This window comes from Ammodytes marinus, assembly GCF_949987685.1.
Source record: "Ammodytes marinus genome assembly, chromosome: 18".
Classification (NCBI taxonomy): Eukaryota; Metazoa; Chordata; class Actinopteri; order Uranoscopiformes; family Ammodytidae; genus Ammodytes; species Ammodytes marinus.
The window spans coordinates 21,175,986-21,197,713 of record NC_137222.1 but is presented as its reverse complement, the minus strand read 5'-3'; the positions used below and the strand labels follow the sequence as shown (position 1 = coordinate 21,197,713).

The 21,728-nt window shown below is 42.1% G+C and overlaps 3 protein-coding genes across 3 annotated transcripts; 2 read left to right on the top strand and 1 right to left on the bottom strand.

The window, feature by feature from the left end:
* Window positions 1–367: 367 nt before the first annotated feature.
* Window positions 368–5,922, top strand: ccdc152 (coiled-coil domain containing 152; the record flags this gene model as incomplete). Its single annotated transcript, XM_080047006.1, has 8 exons — window positions 368–430; window positions 884–989; window positions 1,577–1,645; window positions 1,915–1,979; window positions 2,920–3,055; window positions 3,404–3,531; window positions 4,333–4,440; window positions 5,794–5,922. The coding sequence occupies 8 exons, from the start codon at window positions 368–370 to the stop codon at window positions 5,920–5,922; spliced, it is 804 nt and encodes a 267-aa protein (XP_079903132.1).
* A 3,509-nt stretch (window positions 5,923–9,431) lies between these two features.
* Window positions 9,432–13,502, top strand: nim1kb (NIM1 serine/threonine protein kinase; the record flags this gene model as incomplete). Its single annotated transcript, XM_080047005.1, has 3 exons — window positions 9,432–9,678; window positions 10,278–10,546; window positions 12,738–13,502. 3 exons carry the CDS (start codon window positions 9,432–9,434, stop codon window positions 13,500–13,502), a joined length of 1,281 nt encoding a protein of 426 aa, XP_079903131.1.
* A 2,189-nt stretch (window positions 13,503–15,691) lies between these two features.
* Window positions 15,692–16,399, bottom strand: LOC307264831 (growth arrest and DNA damage-inducible protein GADD45 gamma-like; the record flags this gene model as incomplete). The annotated part of the gene is made up of 3 exons (XM_080046353.1): window positions 15,692–15,808; window positions 15,927–16,134; window positions 16,257–16,399. 3 exons carry the CDS (start codon window positions 16,397–16,399, stop codon window positions 15,692–15,694), a joined length of 468 nt encoding a protein of 155 aa, XP_079902479.1.
* Window positions 16,400–21,728: the final 5,329 nt, after the last annotated feature.

Below are 21,728 nucleotides of genomic sequence, written 5' to 3'. Positions count from 1 at the left end.
ACAAAAGGAGATCAATATCTAAACATTATACTTGCATAACATAGGCTACTCAATAGGCTTGCCAATAATACAGTAGCCTCAATCAAACCAGGCATTTTCAACATCTGCTATTTAGGCTACATAAATCAATGTAGGCCTATGTGTGCGCGTGCTGTAGGCACTGGAGGGCACGAGCACATACAGCCGTTTACGAGCTCGCGCTGGGTCGGGTGAGCTAGCTTACAGCGTTAATTTCCAAGCTAGCAGCTAAAGAAGACTTTTGTTTATGAAGCTAAACGTTACTTAAACGTAAATTAAAAACGTAAAAACGTCAAGAAAACTGAAGCAGTGATTTAACACTGAGTTTGCTCGTTCTTGGACTTCTAAAATGATTAAATTAAACTGTGTAAATCTTGACAAGTTTATGGAAGAGTTTGTTCAACTAGAACAGGTAAGGTTGATAGTTAACTCACTCATGGCTCATCATGGTCGCGCCATTAGATGTGTTTGTTATTCAGTTTTTGTTACAGTTGAAGCAAAACTGAAGAGTCAGTTAGAGAAACGGTTTTTCACATACATCTCTGGAAAGAAGTAATTGAGAGACCACCCAAATGAGTAACATTTTGTCGTTTTGTTTTATTCTGTTAATTAGACTACTGACATATCCCTCCTAATAATTACCCCCCAAAAATATTGTCATTTAGGACATTCCCATAAATGCAAATAATAGATAATAATATAGAGATAAAAAATAAACATTCCCAGAAGACATATCCTACACTTGAACAATACTTCCTGATATCTTTTGAATGTAAAATCCACCAGTGACATAGTCTATATGAGTATTGCTAAACTGTGAGTGAGAAGTGTAGTGTGTCCACTTGCCTTTATTTTTATTTAACAGAAAATTACAGAGGTGAACGGCAGGAACAACGTGTTGGAAATCATGCTGGAGGATGCAAATAGACTTATGACATTCCATCAGACCAAGGGGAAAAGTTTGATTGAGGGTGAGTTAAAAATATATATAGGGCCTACTTCAGTGGTTGTTTTCGAGGAATAAGGATCCTCGTGTGGTGTTGGATTTGGTGACTAATGGTATGTCTCCCTCTGCTGGTGATTTTGCCAAATGACTCCTGCTAACTTGGTGTATGTGTTTTTCAGTTCAGGAAATCCTACATTTGTTGAAGGTTGGGCAGATTATATAAAATAGGGAATACAATTTATAATTATTTCTATAATGTATTAAATTCAACATTTCAGGTCAACATTAATATACAGTTTAGACTAAGTAATATCAACAATGAGAAGATGTAGACTTTGTCAGACAGTGGACTATTGTTTGCAAAAAAAACAGATTCTACTGTACTTTGTAATTTGTATAGGCTATGCATAGTACCTTCAGTTTCCGATCATATAAGGTACATTTCATACCACAGACGATTAAGCATACATTAAAATATACATTTTAGTGGATACATGCACTTAATGTCGCTTTTTGAGTTGTTTTAAACTGGAACCTGTAAATAAACGTATGTATGGCACCTTTAAACAATTCATTTAAAATGTGCTAATTATATTGATCCACCAATTGCAGAGAGAGACAGTCTTCTCGTCACAGTGAACAGACTGCAGCAGACTCTGCAGGAGCAGTGCAACCTCAGAGGTAAACCTAATAACCAATTGGACAAATTATTTTTCATATTTTTTAAGTCCCTGCATGCTTAAAACAGGCAAGGGCAGAGGATGAAGAAATATGCCCAGGGTCAATCCTGAGGGAATTTAGCACAGGTTTACCACAAGAGTTTGAATATAAAGTACACAAGAAATACAGTACATGGTCTTCTAGTTACAGATTTAGAAATAGTGTTGTTGTTTTTAATGTTGCTTTGAAGCTGTCATCATATGACCATTGTGAAACTGTTCCTGTTGTAGTGGAGAATGAGAGACTGAAGAACAACATGGCCACTCTGAAACAGCAGAATGAGAAAACAGCAGAGGTAAGACATGGGGCAGGAGTGACAGAATTGTTTTATAGTAAATACAGCAATGAACAAACAATTTTTATTTTAAGTTTCCATTTCAATACCTGGTCCATGGATAAGGTATTGTTCTCTGTATGTAGTTATATATGTGAGTTATGCTCAGAGACATTTATTGATCCAGACGTCATTTCCGTTAGCGTACAGTTACAGTTTTTTTGTTTACTCCTTAGTAACTCTTTCAACATTGTCATATTACTGTCAAGCAAAATCCAAATGAGAGAAGCTCTGAATTGATAACATGTTTTTGACACATTCAGTGGGTTGCCTTCCATTATTTAGCTCTGTTAGCTCTGCAGTCACTACTGAGGACAGACACACACTCTGCTCAGGTTTTGGGAAGTACAATATATATTAACTATATCTTTTTATTTATAGGTGACAGGGTCAATTTGTTTGAGCTATTTCTCAAGTTTTACTATGTGTGGTTAGAGATGTAAAGCATTATCTCAGCCTCTGTTCATAATTGCATAGGTTGGTGCTGTAATTCTGCACGGCAACATCTTTTAAATACAGTCTATGTGCCATGTGTAATTCTTCAATTCTGAAGACAAATGGCATGATGTGTAACTTCCCAGGTTGATCAAATCAAAAAAGCATTAATAATATAAATGAGTTTTGTCTGATTGAAGACATTTTCTATTGTTTTTATGGACTGTAACATCAGCTACTAAGCTATAGTTTAGCTCAACACATAATATAAGATGATTCTATCTATTCCTATCAATATTTTAAAGCTTGTTTTAACGGTGCCAATCCTTAAGACTAGGTATCAAATCCAGTAGTAAAGTCAACTGTAGCATGAGTCAGTGATGGGCCTTTGTGTGTGTGTGTGTGTGTGTGTGTGTGTGTGTGTGTGTGTGTGTGTGTGTGTGTGTGTGTGTGTGTGTGTCATCAGGATGGAGAGGCCGAGGTCCGGCGGCTGCTCACTGAGCTGAGAGCAGAGGGAGAGAGACACAAGAGGGAGCTAGAGGCTGTGAGGCAGCAGAGCAGGAGAGAGGTGGAGGACGCCCACAGGGAGGGTTTCAATCAGGGTAAGACCTCACAAAGCACTCCATACACTTAGACAGGGTGGATGTTATCAGATGTTTCTGGCAATATTGATACCACAGATGTACAAATTAACCAGCCTGCAGTGCAACATACTTAATTCAAGACACAGGTCAGATATAAGCTGATGTTTACATGTAACAATTTAATTAGCCATGTAGGCAAAAGTGTGACATTTCCTACTTAATTTTTTCCATTGGATTTGATACCAATACTTCCCGAAATGTTTTGTTTTGTGATCAGACAAAAAAACAAACGAGTATGCTAAAGATTGACATGTATTTGGATGGTGTGTGTTGTTTTTTTGTTTGTTTTTATTAATTACCTGACAGTGAAAGTGAAAGAAGCTGAGGTAAAGGATATTCTGGAGGAAAAGGATCTGGACGTGGAGGAGATGAAGAAGAGGCTGAAGGAGCAGGAGAGGGAGAGGCAAAGCGAGCTCCTCAAGTTACAGATGGAGGTAAATCAAGAACTTCTAAAAAGTGTTGCTGGACTGATTTTTGCTGACTCACTGTGTTCAACCTAAACACTTACAGTTCTTTAATTTTTTCCTGTAATTAAAAGCCTGTAAAATAATCAGTTCTACTTAGGAATATACTGAAACAACCTGCTTACAAGCTCCCATATGAACGCAGCTAATTGGGGACACTGACAGGTGTTCTGCAGGGTCACAGGGCTCCACCTAATTCAGGATGCAAGATGTTCCCATTCGCCGACAGGTTTTGGAAAAGGCAGACATAAGCCCCAGATCATTGGCAAATCAGTGTGTGCTGCCATAAGTTTGGACTGGTATGTGTGAACTGTTCAAAGACGGAATCTGAGCTTGATCAACTAATGTGGCGATACGTTGTTTACGCCCAACAGATAATTAGCATGCTTAAATCTCTTGATCTGTCTGAGTCCGGGTTGTGACTGGTAATGAGAGCAGCGACTGGGTGCAGCCAATGACAGCGCAGGAAACTGGATGAGGGGGACCCAGAGGGACATAATACACTACAGTATAGTAGTTTCTATGATAATACATTATCATACACACAAACCTTTGAGTATTTGTAACAAAAACCAACTCTTTATTAACCTCCAACGCTCGGTGCAGAAAAGACCATTCTTGCTTCCTGCGTCTCCCAATCCTTTTCCTCTCTCCTTTTGATTTTTCAGAAATGATTTCAGAATAAGATGCTTATAAACTGCTTTGGTTTCTAGTGGCCGATTTCGCCTTCTCTAATTGCTGGTTGGCGTTTTGCTCTGTTTGTTTTGTCAGTTTGGTGCAAAGTTAGCCAGAGTTCAGAGCACAGCTCAGTGGAGCCAGCAGCAGCAGCAGCAACAACAACACGGCTCCAGCCTTCTGCCACAGAGTGTCTTCAAGAGGGTAAGCAGCCCACACAGTGTCCGTTACAGCCTCGCTTTTACATTATACACACATAAACTCAAGTGCTAATGAATTTGCAGCTCAATATCTTGGACGATGTTTCATGGTGTAAGTAGCAGCAGTCATTGCAGGACTGAGCACAGAATCATGAGTGTAACTGACACTGTAGTCGACGTGTGACAAACACACTTGTCAGTTTGTGTCCTTGGCATGTAAGCCTCAGCTGAGGGCACAGCAAACTACTGTATTAGTTTTGACCTGGATAGATCATTCCGTTAGACCCCACCTTCTAAGTACATTAGCAACAGGCTACTTCCCAGAATGCCATAGCAGCTTTGTTATTTTGTTTTAGTTTTCACCCAATGTTATTCTCACAACTGTGTGCGGTGTTCATGCTGTTTATGTTCATTCAACTCAAACAACCAACTGTATTGACACAAGCTGTAGCTAGTTAGCAACATACGCCCTAAGTATATGTGGGAAAACTGTGCTCACAAAACTTGCCAGAGTTTATTCTGTTATTTTCTTTTAGTTATACTACTCTTAAAAGCAACTGGGGCGACTGTGGCTCAGTTGGTTGAGCGGGTCGGCTGATGATCAAAGGGTTGGAGGTTCGATCCCTGCCCTGCCACCTGTGTCATGGTTGTTGTGTCCTTGGGCAAGACACTTCACCCACTTTGCCTCGTGTGAATGTCGATATTTAGCCTGCTATCAGTGTATGAATGTGTGTGTGAATGGTAACGTGGGAAGGGAAAACAGGTCTCCCTTGCAAAAGAGTCTTCGGTCTCAATGGGATTTACCTGTATAAATAAAGGTTAACATTTTTTTTTTTTTAAACTCACACCTTCATGTTCTAGTTTGAAGTTGCCAGGCCTTGAGGAAATTAATTTCTGTTTGCATCCCCTCACTTCTTTGATATGGTATTATCTATGCAATTGCACTGGCCCTAAATTCTACTTTATATGAACACAGATATGTCTGTTATGTGTAAAATTGTTAGCAGCAAATAGATACATCAAAACATGTGAAACCTCTGGTTCCAGCTTCTCAAATCTCTCCGTTGATATCATGTTGAAATGATAAGCAATTTGAAAATGTATCTTTGGTATCTGGGGAAATTGAAATGTAAATTTTCTGAATTTTCCGACATTTTAGACATTAAAATAATCCACAAAATAAAGATTTCATAAATAATAAACGTTCATGAAATTAATCATTATTTCTAGCCCTAGAACAAATATGATAAGCAGTCAATGAATAGAAGGCACAGCATAGTAATACGGTCTATACTAAGGTCTATATAGTGTGTGTTTGTGTGTGTGTGGATTAACAGTGTGCATGTGACCTCTGCAGAAGCTGCAGTTCTTCCAGGAGGAGAAGAACAAAGAGATTGTAATGCTGCGTCAGAGAATCAAAGAGCTAGAAGAGATCCAGCGCGTCGGCTGCCTCAACGACAACCGTCTGAAGAGGAGAAAGTTTTAGTTTGTTTGGAGACTAACAAGCTGCAAGGTGCATGACGCTGTGTTAAAATGTCCAGAACCATTAGTTTTACTTTATTTGGCACTGTCATACCTCACCACCGTGCTTGCACGTGCCTGGTGTGCCTAGAGAACAGTTGAACACATGCCGTATTTCTGTCTAAGGCTTTAATCCAATCAGAGGAAGAGAGGGAGGGAGGGGGGAAGGCATGGACACACAGCTGATTTACTCAGATCACTGTGAGACCAGTCCAATTCAGGGAATTCACCAGCTTACTATTTATTTAAATTAAAAGTGTTTTTTTTGTCTTACTCTCTACTTTCTGTTATTTGTGGTCAGGGATTTTCTATTGTTGATGTTTATCAAATTTAATGTTTGTAAAGATCTTCTTTTCTCAGTACCCTAAAATTGTAAAAAAAATGTAATGTGTTGCGGGATATTCATTTATATTTATACACTTTTTCAAACAGTGTGTGTCTGCTTGGATGTATATACTGTATTTTTTAGTATGTTTTTAATACATTTCATAATCAATGCTCTCTGATAAGGGTCACTTAAATTTGGTAATTGCAGAACTGAGAACAGTAACTCCTTTAAAAATCAATCAGAAATCAATTCTGCAGGCAAAAAATTAATTATCTACTATTCTTATCTATTTATCTTAATAATTCCAGTCATTTCTTAAGCAGCAAGCGCAGCACAGCAAATGTTTCCATCTTCCCAAATGTGCGGATCTACAGTATTGATTTTTCATATATAGGATAGAGGCCGGAATATCTTTGGGTTTTTGACCGAACACGCTCTTTCATAGATACACTGTGTCTAAATAATCATAGACCCATACGCACCTGGGTGTTATAACTAAGCTAAATGTTGTTATAAGGACACGTGAGCTACCCAAAAGCATATTTGAATGTGCTCTTCATTCTGTCTTGATATCTTCTGAGACTACCTGCCTTCCTTTCTCTGCTCGTCACAGTAGCAACACACCTGTGTGAAGATGCTGTGTCTGTGGGAGTGATTACCCCATGTGCTGTGTAATCTCTTTATCTGTGCTGCTCAGCACACACTGCTAATCTCTATGGGAACATTGGGTATTAAGGTTGCAAAACGTTAAATCTTCACATGAGCAAGGAGATCAACCCTAGCCACCTAACACAGCCATATGCATCACACAGGTTTGCCCTGCTAAACTTGCAAATCAATGCACTCTGCTCATAATGTATATACTGCAGGTGCAAAAACATGCATGTTGGTCGTTGGTTGCATCCTTTTGGCTACATTTCAGTTGTGAATTTGAAACCATATGAGACCGAACTAATTTAAAACGGGATTAGTGTTCATGACACCACCTTAATCCTTGGTCTCTCGTGTGGAGGAGTGTGTTGTGAGGGGTGTGACAAGTCTGTTTGGACTGTCTTCTCTTCTCATGGCACACTTGCAGTGGTGCCCCTTCCCTTCCTGTGTTCTCCACTGTCAGTGTACAGCACAGTCTGTTAAGAAAGGACGGAGAAGGAGACGATGAAGGCTAGATTCACCATTCATTCAAGATTCAAACAACTTTTTCTGAAGGCATTTTTTGCCCAACCTTTGTCGTCGTTCAGCATGTAAGTGAGGACAATTCACATATTTCCGGGTCCTCCGGGGCAAAAAGATCAACTTTTTTTTGGATTACTGCTTGCAATGGATACAACATCAGTGCTTCGATGCAGAGCAGCAGTTTGAAAACTTGGTAAGGAAAAAACAATCTTGTTTTCTTCAAATCTTTTCTATATTCTTGTTCTCTTTTGTTAAATGTATTCTATCATTGCAGCCATTTGAGGTTTAGAAGTTGCTAGTTTCTTGTTAACTGCAGTAAAATATTTACAAAATGTTGCATAAGATATCTAAACATTTGCATTTAATATATATATATACCTTGGTGAAGTCTTAAAAATCTTAAGTCATAGGTTTTCAGTGAAGCCCTGCCAGAAGCATGTCTAGGGGGACATTTACATTAACTAGAACATTACATTAAAAGTGATTAGTAGGGAATCATTATTATTATTACATTCAATCATTTGCAAATGTACGGGTTCTGTGGAGTAAGTGTACGGTATGATTCTGCATCTGCGCTTGAAAATGAATATCATGGATATGGTCTCACTAGTTAACCCTTTGTGATGCTTTTAATACATTTTACCGTTGAACTAAGTTCACTATCTTACTACAAAAATGATTAAGCACTGCTACAGTGCTGGGGTGGTAGAATAGCCTAGAGCAGGGGTGTCCAAACTTTTTTCACTGAGGGCCACATACAGAAAAATCTACGAAGGGCCGGGCCACTTTGCAAAAATAACACATTTATCAGGACATGTAGCTGCTCTGATGTTTAGTTTCATAGTGTCTTCGTAAATTGTAATCCTTCTTCACGGCAACACTTTCCTTGTACATTAAACAGACACATTCCCACTCTTGTTTATATGCCAATGATACACCCAGTGTTTTCTGCCTTTGCGTCCAATGTCCAGCAGGGTGAAAATAGTATCCAGCCGAGGTCCCGACCCTCCTAGGGAGGTCCGGGGGTATGCCCCCCCGGGAGATTTTTTAAAGTTTTTAAAGTGAAATGCATGAATCTGGTGCACTTTGAGAGGGAAATTAAGAGGCTAAATTTGAAGAATTTTGTATGAAAAAATGGAGACACTGTGTCAGATGAATTAGAAGCTATTGGAGAAGGACACATAGATTTTCCATAATAATATTCATTTAAAATAAAATATTATGCAGGGTCCTCTGGGATGGGCTCTTTTTATTTTATGGGACATATTCCTCTGTAATATAATGAGTGCATTTAAATTATTTAAAAATTAAAAGCGCCATATTACATTATATTTTTAAAATGTGCCACGGGCCAATCAATCAGTGTTTGACACCCCTGCACTAGTGGGTTAACTGAGAAATGCCAAAAAAAAAAATTTTTTTTTTTTTTTTTTCAAAGGGCCATATTACATTGTATTTTTAAAATCGGCCGCGGGCCAATAAAAAGCGGGCCGCGGGCCGCAGTTGGCCCGCGGGCCGTAGTTTGGACACCCCTGGCCTAGAGGAAAGAGGGGCCTACCGGTAGCCATGAAGTCACTGGTTCAATTCCCGGAACCCGATATGAGGGTGTTATTTGTAAAACTAGTGGTGGCTGGTATAACATGTACGGTGTCCACCATCTCTACCATTGTGTCCTTGAGCAAGGCACTTGAACCCTAATCTGCTCCAGCGGCGCTGAACCCAGCGCTCTGACCATCTCCAAAATGTGGTTACTTGAGAGGGGATATGCGAAAAGACAAATTTCAATGTGCATTGAGTAAATTGACTAACAAAGAAAAAGTTAACTTACAGTATGTGCTATTTCCACTTGTGTACACATGCTGCATGTAATTATCCTGTTAGAAAGTTCAGGCAATTGACTACTGTTAAGTCCAAACTTTGAGCTTGCATTGTCCTGTTTTAGAAGGTGACCTCCTCTTCAGCCCGCTGCAGAGATGCCCGGAGGCACCACCAAGCGCTACCACAGCCTGTACAGCCTGACAGACAGCTCAGAGGCTGGAACTGAGGATGACGAGCCGGGCCTCACCCCCCTGCAGAAGCTCACCACTGACTTGTGCCAGAACAAGAACACCATCAAGGAGCTGATCATAGGACGCAGGGTGGGCTTCTACCATGTACGCGGGGAGATTGGCGTTGGCACCTTCTCCAGGGTCAAACTGGCTTTCCATGCTCTGACTAAAGGTAAGATATATGCAAGGATTGTCAGCTTTTCCGATCACTCTCACTATCCAGCATTTGTTGTTTCGGTTCCATTTTCAAGTCCTGTGTAACTTTATATTGTATATTGGAGTTATTCTACCATGACCCCTAAAGCCTTGTTTCCAGTGAGCCGTGCGGGTTGGTTCAGCTTGGCACGCATTTATTTGAGTTTCCACTGTCAAAAGTTGGTAAGGATACCAAAATAAGCGTACCGTGCCACACCTATTTTGGTCCCCCTTTAATTGGGGTATCAAGCTGAGATTTTGGTGTTCAAGGAAATGTCGGTGAGCAGCTCTTTGTTTATTGTGTGGCATTTTTCCTCTTCATTGAATTAATCAGCTACACTGTGTCCCGCTGCTATGGTGTCACGATAGTTATTTAGCTGCCGCGGCCAGAGCCGTTTAGCAGCTCTCACCCATTGACTGTGTCCAGCATTTACCATCAGGGTGCTGTCGTCAGTGGAAACGCAAGCCAGATGTAGAGTTCTGTGCAATGCCGAACTGTGCTGCTCAGTGGCAATGAGGCATTACTGAAAAGACGGGCTCTTGTTTAATATGTCCCTTGGTCTGTCCTCCCCGTAGACAAAGTGGCCCTGAAGGTCATGGAAAAGACCAGGCTTGACTCTCAGTCCCAGCGTCTGCTCTCCAGGGAGATCAGCAACATGGAGACCCTGCATCATCCCAACGTGGTGCGTCTGTACGAGGTGGTGGAGACGCCCAGCCGCATCTTCCTGGTGCTGGAGTTCGCCGGAGGAGGAGACCTCCACACCAGAATATGTGAGCAGGGAAAACTGTGTGACAACCCCTGCAAGGTCGCCTTCGCCCAGATCCTCTCTGCCATCAAATTCATGGTAAGAGGCATAGAAACGTTTCTAGCCGTGAAACACTGATTAAAAAATCAATTACTTTATTTAATGATGAAACCTGTGGTACTGGGTCAGATATATTAACATGTAGATTGCTTCTCCACTGTGTTGAATGATGAAGGTGGTTCGCTTACTGGCATTAAGTCACTTTATGTACAGAAGACAAAAAAATAAACTTCTTTCAGATAATTGGCTTTTCTTAGGGCGCTTTCACACCTGCTTGTCCACTTCTAGTTCGATTCATTGGTTCTCTTTCACACCTATCATTTCCTCTGGTCTGAGGGGCCCTTTACACCGTGAAAACGTGACAGTTTTCCTGTTTTTTTTTTTTTTAAACCCGTTCAGAACTTCAGACGCAATTTATTTGAAATATTCTACACATGTTTTCAGAGGAAAAGGGCCGAAATCGCTGTAGTAGGCATGCCAAGCCAATAGTCAGCGGTGACACTTAGCCTAGTAGATAGCTCTTACGGTACAATTTTGATGCATAAAACCTTACTGTTACCGAAAATTAATGCCACTAACGTTCATAACGCGGTTGGTGTAAGCTTGGGGTTACAAATATTGTGAATGACAAGCTTTCTCTTATTTCACCGCATTGAAGTCGTGATAACAGAAGACATGCTGATAGTGAAGGGGCTTTGTGAGCGGCTACCGTCCTGTTAGGCGTACTTCGAAATAAAAGTCAACTCACGTTTGTCCAGTGAAATGCTATTAATGTTTAGCCAGTGAAATACTTTTACTGTGAAGCCGTAGCCTTAATGCTCCTTTTGTTGAACAGTAACTTAACCGCTGTGCGTTGATATATAGATAGTGTTTTTTTTAGAGAGAGCCGTGTCCCTGGCATATAGAAGTGACAGACGTTTATTTTGCTAGAAAAACCGGCACAGCACAAATCTTTCCCCAGCCAAAGTGGCGGGTGGTCTCAATAACTTACTAATCGCTTAGACTAAATTGGCGAGTGTTATATTTGAGCCCTGCACGACACTCTCCGCTGATCACAGTGATGGTGCCGCGGAGACACTGCATGTTATGTTGTCTTCTAACTTTATAACTCGCGCGTGGGTATTTTGACAGCAATTGTTAAAGACGACGCATGTGTGAAGTGGAGCCGTGACGTCAGCGTTACCAGGGAAAATGGTTTCGGTGTTTACAAGAAACCAAAACCGTTGTGTTTTCCAAAAAATCCTCCCTGGGAGTTGATCTCAAAAGCTTGCGGTTTCATGCCTGCGTTTGCTGTTTTCATGTAAATGATATAGTGCAACTGCGAAAATATTTTTGCGGATGCACTGTTTCGTGTTTTCGTATAAACAGCACCTGAATCAGTTGGTGAGGTGAATCAAACTGCCATTGCATAAGCCATTTGAGAACGTTATTGTCACTCATTGGTCAGATGTGTCGCGCAGGTGCCATAACGTAGTACCTAAACTGCTTTTCACAGAAGACATTTTGACACGACGTAGCAGGAAACTCAAAGGAGTAAACAAAACATTTAGTGAAGGCTGAATTTTCCATTTGGCTGATTTGGTTTCAGGCTCCTGGTAATTTGCACGCTGGCTCACTGTCACACTGTGTTTCCTACTATGACAAATCAAGATGTCAATACTCCAAATAATATATGGTGCATCTGTGTAGACGCTGTGTAAAGGAGCAGTGCAAAACACACTGTAGACGCAATAAAATAATCTATGCCCTAATTGTTTTTATCTAGCCACATTGCATGGGCTCATGGTTTTAAGGTGTAGATATCACGAATAGAGTTAGAGAAGAAGCTGTTCAAATAATGTTGCTCTAAATAATTGATGATGAAGTAGTTTCCTTTCTGCCATGACTTATCAGCTTGTCACCTATCAATTTAAGCAAATATTCACTTCGACCAACCTTACTAAACCACTCATTTGGAAATGAAAACCATTATGGCTTTAAATATTCAAAACAGTGCATGAAAGCTAAGTCCAATCATAAAATACTGTTCAGAAGATTTGGTTTTTACTTCCAAGTTGTTTTGATTTATTTTAGGAAACTGGACTAATACCTTTTGTTACTGAAATACTCCATTGTAATGTTATTAATCACAATAAATAAAGATGTAGAGTCCCCCAAAACCCAGGATCAATTAAAGGAGCAGTCTATGATTTAGATGTTTCCAACCAACCTGTCTGTTTTTGCCGTACAGCACAACCACAACATCATTCACCGGGACCTGAAAGCGGAGAACATTCTGTTGACCAGCGGTGGCTGCGTGAAAGTGGCCGACTTTGGGTTCAGCACACGCGTTTCAGGGCGCAACCACGCCCTGGACACCTTCTGTGGCTCGCCACCGTACGCCGCCCCGGAGCTCTTCAAGGACGAGTGCTACCTGGGCCCTCCGGTGGATGTGTGGGCCATGGGCGTGCTGCTTTTCTTTATGGTGACCGCCACTATGCCCTTCCGTGCCGAGACCATGGGCAAGCTGCGGCGCTGCATCCTTGAGGGCACGTACACCGTCCCTCCCTGGGTGCCCGGGCCGTGCCAGAGGGTCATCAAGGGCATTTTAAAGACGGACCCCGCCGAGCGTTACGCCGTCGACCAGATGCTGGGCTGCGATTGGCTCCTGCCCGTGGAGTTCCCCTGGTCGATGGTGCCTTCTGAACCAATGAGCCCACTGCAGAGCCAGCTGGACTCTGACCGTCGAGGGGACCAAGACGGGGAAGTTCTCCAGGAGGTCACAGGCTCATTGGAGGAGCTAGGTATTACAGCGAAGCACCTACCAAACAGTCAGACCAAAGACAGCCGCTGCCCAGTCACAGGGGTCTATAGAATCCTGCTGCACCAAGCCCAGAAGAGGAGGGGCAGCGACTGTCCCCCAGTGGTCCGGGGTATGGTGAGGGACACCAGGAGGGAGGGGATGAGTACCTGCAGGTCCCTCCTACACACCTCCAGGCTCTGTGTGCTTCAATAAAACGCTGATGAAGACTTCAGCACAGTTTTTAATACATACATCTTTTATACTAAGCAGTAGCCTTTTTTTCCATTTGACATGGATAAGTGACTTGTAGCTTTACTGACAGATATGTTTACACAGTTTGTAGCTTTTGATACTTTGTAGCTTTTGATATTTGTTTGACTTCTTTCAATGCAACTTTGTGGGATAGCCAAAAGTACAGTATATGTGAGAGTGCCTAATGAAATTAAATAAAAAGTAAAAGTTTTGAAAGCATTAATTCAACTAATGAGTGATTTTTCCTTCTCAATTTTTTTTAGAGGCCTTTAAATGTGAAAGTATCTAGTATTTTAAAGAACAAAAGCAACATGCAAACATTGTGTGCACCTTTTGTCCCCTTTGTATCTCACATGTATGAAATAGTCACAAATGCTCCCTCTATAGCCAAACAGCCCCAAACGTCCATGCAAACTATATTTGTGCACCTGATTTTAGCTTTTCAACCCTTTTGAGTGTGTACAGAGAGAGGGGGGTTTACTGAGCAGCATTGTGGGTTTGTTCGAGGGAAAGCTTTCACCCACTTAAACCAAGCGTGTTTCTTGCAAAGACTCTTATTGTGTGGAGAAAACGAAATACAGTGGTGAAAGAAAGAAAAAAACTGATGCGTCACGCAGATGTCATTGTTGAGGCGCGGAGCAGGTGGCTACTGCTGCACCCAAACAGAGCTGTAGATCTCGCGTCTTTGTGGCCTGTTTACCAAAGTTTCACTAAGTGCGAGCGAGTAAATAATAGGCCCGAGACAGCAGCTGGCAGGACACAGATGATACTCGTTCTTGTACCGCCACAACCGGTCCAAACCAGCCAGACCCAACCCGAATGCCCACCCCCATAACCCCCCTTTGGCATTGGAAACTGCCTAATAACCCCCTGGCTCCTCCTCCCCGCCCTGGCCTGGCCGACCCCCACCTGCAGTAAGCGGCAGATGGCGTGGCGTGGCTGGGGAGACATCTGCAGGCCAGACAATAGACGCTCTGTGTGGACCGCTGGAGCTGACAGGCCCGGAGCTGCGGCTATTGTGCGCCTCGCTATACACATGCAGATGAGGTCTGCTGGAGGAGGGACCGCGGAGGGGTTTGTATTATTATAATTTTTTACTACACGGAGCAGATGACAGGCCTTAGCGCCCTCCACTCACAATCTGCTGAGTTCAAAACTTTTGTTTTATAACGACCCACTGACCCTCCCTCCTCTATGAACGCCCCCCCCCCCCAACATATACACACAATGCTAACACAACTAAAAAATACAAACACAAAGAGAAAGGGAAAACACACAACAAAATATACATTTTAGTTTAGTTTTTATTTGTCATTTTCCACATACAGTCAGCACATTTCGAATCTGAAACTGTTAGGATAGAAATATATAAATTAATTACTTTCCAACATTGTTCCAACAAGGTCACAACAAGTTAAGTCAACTATTTAAATGTTCTTTTAACATTTCAGGCTTCAGTACAATATGAAATGTTTATAAGATAAAATTAAAAATTCTCTTCATTTTTTAAAATAACATTTACAAAGTTCAGTCGTTTTCTAAAGTGAAACCTTTAGAGAATAGACATTTTTTCAATGTTTTTTTTGTTTTAGTATATTTATTTGTTGTCATTGTTAAATTTCTAAAGTGAAACCTTTAGAATATTAAGACAATTCTGGAAAGTGGGAAACATTTGTGCTGATATGCAACTGTTGGTCATGTTGCTCAGCAAAGAGGACATCTTTAAAAAAGTCTCTTTTTTAAGAAGTGCCTCTTCTTCTAGCACCGCTTCTTCTCCTGCTGCGCGTGCTTTAAGAATGCAACGTTCGCTCGCTCTGCGGCGTGAAACCACAGGGACGCACGGGTCGCTTCTCCTTCCTCTCCAAACCTCATCCACACAAAGAATGAGGGTCGCTGTGTCGCTCTTGTGGCATACCTGACTCTCATTCACATAAAGAATGGGAGTCATCTTGGCATGGAACGGGACAAGAGGCGACGGGTCACGGCGGGCCCCCTTTGGGCCGGCGCCGTGCTGCCTGGACGGGATTCCTCCTCAGGAGGTATCCAGGGGTTGAGCAGAAACATGCCCATCCTGTTCATCAGGATGAGGATTTCCAGTAGAAGAAGCTTTTACAGCATCTTGTTCGAGAGAGAGGAGCCGAGGCACCGGATCAACGCTCGGGGAGGTTGATCTCAGGAACCCAGTCGTTCACACGACGGCTCTCCTCACAGAACAGGTGCAGCTTCTCCAGAGCAGGGTCCTCCCAAGAAGAGCCTTCAGCTGGGTTCTGTTGGCAGAAGGAGAGGGAAAGTAGAGTTAGACACGTGGTTCTTTTTCTGAAGCATAGCAAACAGATCTAACATGACTTAAGAGGAATATCATCTTGTTTATTGAGCTCTACATACCGTGATAAGGACACAATGCGTATCTTCAAACTGCTCTGCCTTGTCGCCGACAATCTCAGCCAGACGCTGCATGTCGCTAACTCTGACGATGCTGATGTCATTGTCGAAGCAGAAGGACTGGATGAGGGTGAAGTGGATCTGCAGAGCAATATCACACTGGAACTCCTCGTCCATGGCCAGGACACAGAAAGACACACTGTCTGGGTCACTGTGGAGACAAAATAAAGAAAATATACTATTAGAATCCATACAAAACGTTTTCCAAAATACTTAATATGATCATTAAAATGCAGTAAAGTGCAAATCTCCAGCTTAGTTTCTCATACTTACAGGTTCATAACTTTGGCGCTCTCGTAGACGCCCACGGTGAGGGAGTCGTTGTCTTTAGCAGACACCAGCACCTCCTCCAGGGCATTGCCGGCGCACTGAGCACGCTCGGTGGATTTCTGGATCAGAACTTCCTCAAGAGTCATGATGAAGATGATAGGTAGGTATTCCGCAAAGGAAGAGAGAGTTTGCAAGAGAGTTTAGGTCGGTGGGTAAATCCGAAGGGTTGCAGAGAGCCGAGTGATTTGAAACTTGGCAGCCTCCCCTTTTTATACTCTCTCGCTCGTGCGGGGCAGTGAAAGCGCTTCACCCTGATTGGCTCAGAGCTGAATGGTGTATTGGTATGATAATGCCTTTGTCGCACTCCGGCTCGTGGCAGATTGATGGGGGTCATCGAGCCACGCACGCGCCCCCCCTCTGAGCGCTGCCGGCCGTCCTGCAAAATAAAAATAGCTTCATTAAAGAAAGCAAGAGGTTTGATTACTTTGTAGTAGTGTTGTGCAAATGAGAGAAGTCACGGCTGGAGATTGCAATTGCAGGGGTGCATTTGCAACAGTTGCACTTTTATCAGAATCTATACCAACTCTTAAGCATTCACAGAGCTTTGAACTATTAACACTTCTTGCAAACCCAAACAAAACATTTAACTAACTAGTTTTTGCCCAGTAGCCTATGCTACTATACTTTACCATTGCTCTCTAACTTTGAAACACTTTTGATATGAGCACCACTAAAATAAAACTAAACAAACCCTCGATGTTTATTTAAGTTTTTGGTCATATACTATTTCCACATCAACATGGAGAAAGTGTGAATTTAGCAACCCTCCCCCACTGTCCGCTCTCCCCGAGCAGCAGCAGCAGAGAAAGGGCAGGTGGATGAGGCCATCTGTGGACTAGGGCCTGGCCATAAATCGGCCCCATTGTGCGCTGCAGAAGCCCTCTATTATCACGGTTCCTCCATACAAATGCAAATGACCAGCGCGTGCCAGAACGCTGTGCGTGCTGCGCAATCTGCACTGCTGCTGCTGTTGACCCATGTGGACCACGTGCCCATCGTCAGCTGTCCAGGAAAAGCCATGCTCGTGTTTTATTTATTTACCCTGGGGAGTCGAGGGGGCCACACGCACCGAGTTCTGGAAAACTTGTGAAGTTTATTGCACTTTTGTTCTCTATTTGGTTACTGGATCCACCAAATGCTGCATCTAGTCCACTTTACTTCTAAACACTTACTGTTAATTTCCGTCCACTTTTTAGTCACGAAGAAACTTTTACGCACAACTCTGATTCACCTGTTCCACCACTTTTTCTACCCTGCATCCCTTGCTTATGTGTATATTGAGTATTTTTTTTGTGTGTAGACTCACTATATTTCGATGTCTGTGGTTATAATTCAACTTTTCGGATCACTTTGATGCCCAACGAAACATTTACGCACAGCTCTATTTCATCTGATCTAGCGACACAGCCGTTCCTCCCAAATGGCTCGTGCTTATTTGGTTTTATTTTATCTGCATAATGATTGAAAAATATCTAGCATCAGGTCAGGCCTGCTGCCACTGCTGCGTAAATAGAGGAGGGGGTTCGGGGAGGCGGTGCCGGAGACACAGGTTGGCGGTGATTGATTCAGCCCTATTGTTCTGAGCGGCAGATGGAGAACTGTCGCAATGAGGGATGCCCCCCCCCTTCTCTCCACTCTCCTAAACCGAGGTCGACCCCAGGGCGCACCGTTCTATTGTCTACAAGTCTCCACATTCGCCCGGCTGTTGTCTGAGTTTTGATTCAATTTGAATGCCAAAGAGAATCGCTGATAGTCTAAACTTTCACTATGCAAAGTCTTATCTCCAAATGATGCCAGACTTGTGACGGCAGATCGACATCACTTGCAGTTTGAGTTGTAAACACGCGTAAAGAATGCTGTATATATGTTTTGTTAAACAACACAACTCTTATCTGTATATGTTAGTGCAGCCATAAAACTATTTGTTTATTTACATCGCCTACAGCTTCTGTCGGCGTGCTCCATCAGCTGGCCGTGAGGCTTATATATTTGGGCCAGAGTTTGATTAGGATCCAGCTGAAAGGGACTCAAACACTGAGCTATTTTAGGAAGGATCAGCTTGCATAGCCACAGGCAAGGCGCGTGCAAATCGATACCGACCTATTGTTGCTGAGGCACATCTGCCAGACGGAGGTCTCCTTGCAGCGCGCGACAGGTGTTGGTGCTCAAAGCTTCTTTCTGGTGACCTGCGGTGACTCAAACCTCTTTGAAGGGATAGAAGGAGGCTATGCTGCAGGATATGTGGTTTCGATATTTACTTTTGGGTGTGTTCAACGTGGAGTAATGGAAACACCTAGAGAAATATATATATTTGCGGACAAGTTTGGCATATAAATAGAGCACAATAAATATTAATTTTTTCGTAGATAAAATGTGTGTTTTGATCTATATAATTGCATGGAGTTGAATATGATTAATCTAAACGGCTTCGTTCGGATTTTGTTTAACCTGAAGACTTAAAGATCGTATTTGCAGCGAAATGAAAACATTGGTCATCACGCCTAGCAGGTGCTGCCTAACTTCCATTGTCCACCCGTCCCCTCACCTTCCCCCCGGGGACAGATGGTATCTCTCGGTTGCTATGGAGAGTGATGCAGACACAGAGATAAAGCATGGAGGCATCTCCAGATGCCACGCGCCTCAAGTGAGAGCCGGCTTTACGCATACAAAGCAGCGGCGCGTGCCACTGCCTAATCTACAAGAAAACACTTCAAGCAGTGAAGTTGTTGTTTCAATAGTCCATCTGACTTCAAAAGAAATTAAAATAGTTGATTATGACACGTAAAACGGTACTAAACTCCAGCGTGACAATTCTTTTTTGTTTTTACTGAAATGTATAGTAATGCATTTTCCAAACTTTTGACAACAAGTTTTTATTTTATATTTATGCTCTTATCGTACATCAAATAAGGACTCTGCAAACATTATGTTTCTTCACAAGAGACATTTAAAGGACTATACGAGTATGTTTGCAAGCTTAAAGGGGTAGTTCAGGATTTTAGACATAGGGCCTTATTCCCAAATTAGCCTTGGTGTTCTTTATCAGTGGAGACAGTTTTCAACACATTTAATTCAGTCCTTCTAGTTGCAGAGTGCGCTCGTGCTAAGCTAGCGCACGGCATCGGGGGGATACCTAGCCTGCTACTAAAACAGTCTTACTCACTCCACAGTACACCCGAGGCCAATCAATTATAACGCCAGACTATCGATGTAAATGTCTGTGTTGATAGAATAATTTTAGAAATAAAACCAACCTCGCATATTGCATTTTGAGGGACTTTATTCCTTGTAGGCTGCGGCAGCGGCGGACTAATACCTAGGTTACAGGCTCTATAATAGTTTGTTTACCTGCTGCTGTCTTACAGACGCAGAGTACAGTGCACAAAGGAGTTGTATTAGCCTATGCAATAAACAAGATATGGCCACGTTTGGAGGACTTAGCAATGAGTCTGCTTTTGAAGACGATTATGAGGAATTTGTTGTATCCAACGAACCGTACCTGTACGACCGGAATACACTGATGAAGAATTGAGAGGGATGCTCAAAGGACAGAAAGAGAAAGAGCGTCTGTAGAGACAGCCCCCGCTGGAGCTGCAGCAGAGAACCGGGACAGAATGACGGTAGACTGGTGGCAGTGCAGTTTCAGTTTCTGTTCCACGCTGCTCTGTTTACTTTCTGCTGTAGTGATTCGGTTACACAGCAAAGTAAAAGTCCGCTGCTGCTAAGAAAGTAGTCCCTCAAAATGCGATAATTCATGCGATGCGAGGTTGGTTTTATTTCTAAAATTATTCTATCAACACAGACATTTACATCGATAGTCTGGCGTTATAATTGATTGGCCTCGGGTGTACTGTGGAGTGGGTAAGACTGTTTTAGTAGCAGGCTAGGTATCCCCCCGATGCCGTGCGCTAGCTTAGCACGAGCGCACTCTGCAACTAGAGGGACTGAATTAAATGTGTTGAAAACTGTCTCCACTGATAAAGAACACCAAGGCTAACTTGGGAATAAGGCCCTATGTCTAAAATCCTGAACTACCCCTTTAAGCAAACCATGTACTTTTCTAGAAATGTTAGAACATGTATGCTCAGTTTTGCATTTTGAATGTATTTTTTCCTGGTAGCCTTGTAATCCCATAGAGGCACATTCAGAAATAAAACATTACTTCTAAAAACAATTCAAAAGGCAGATGATGTCAAAACAGTCAGTATAATGGTTGACAAAGAAAAGGTCTGCATGGGAGTACATTTAGCCAAAGGTCAACCTTAAATAAGAACAGAGAACAATAGTCAGAGAACAATATTGAGCTATAGCTAAAGTTAAACCTCCAAAAAGTGTTGAATTTTGCATTTTATTTTCTACCAGTTGAGTCAGCCATTTGCTTCCATGCATATACATTGTTATATTTATAAAGTAGGCCTACATTTTTCCCATTTGCTACTTTTCAGTTTTAATTAATTTCCTCTCCTTTTAGTATTTATTGCTTTGCACCAATATGTAGGATATTTGCTTGAATTGGCTTTTCAATTAAAGAGAACATCAAAACTGTTTTAACTTTTGTCAAAGTCAAATTATAATTGCATGAAGCCAATGGATTACTGGTCTGGTGAAAAAATTGCACATTGAATCTTGAAATAATAGAAGGACGATAACAAGACAAAAACATGCAACCCTTCAAGGTTTCACTCCAGCTCTTTTGTATTGCTCCAGGAAGCCATTCATTTTCTATACAGTATGAAAATCCAATAGCAAACTCTTGAAAATTTAAACTTGAAAAGTTTGTTTTAAGTGCAGACAAATTCTGAAAGTCCGAACTGAATAACTTTGTAAAAGTGATGCGAGTTGACAATATTGAATGCAGACTTGATGTTCAAGTGATGCAAAATACAACTAAAACAAGAGTTTATTAATGGATATCAATGTCTCCTTAGAATTTAAAAATTGACATCTTGAAACACATTAGCATGGTTTGCAGAATGTTCAGCTGTGATGTAAAGTACTGTATGTTCACATGGAAAACCCCTTTGCATGGTCCTTGAATGGGAGCCAATGGTGCCTTATAATTGTTCCATAACTTTAAAGACTTTGAGGACAGCAGTCTGGTCTTCCTGTGTGGCTCCAATTATTCCTCTAAGCTGAACGAATAATTTAGAGGTCAGACACTTTCTACATCTGATCCCTTTCAACCAAAGCTGCCCCCGACTTTTGAAGGCTTTTCTCTATAGGCACGCGTCCTTGAGGGTGGGGTGGGGGCTGCAGGCCTATTGTAGCCATTGTGCCCCTACACGGCCAATCACAGGGTGAGCGTGTGCCGGGGTCTGCAGTATAAATACTGTCAGATACTTGGAAGCAGCACAAACACTCTTCTTTGGACTTCTTCTGACCACATCAGCTCAACTGTAAGCTAAAAACGCCACC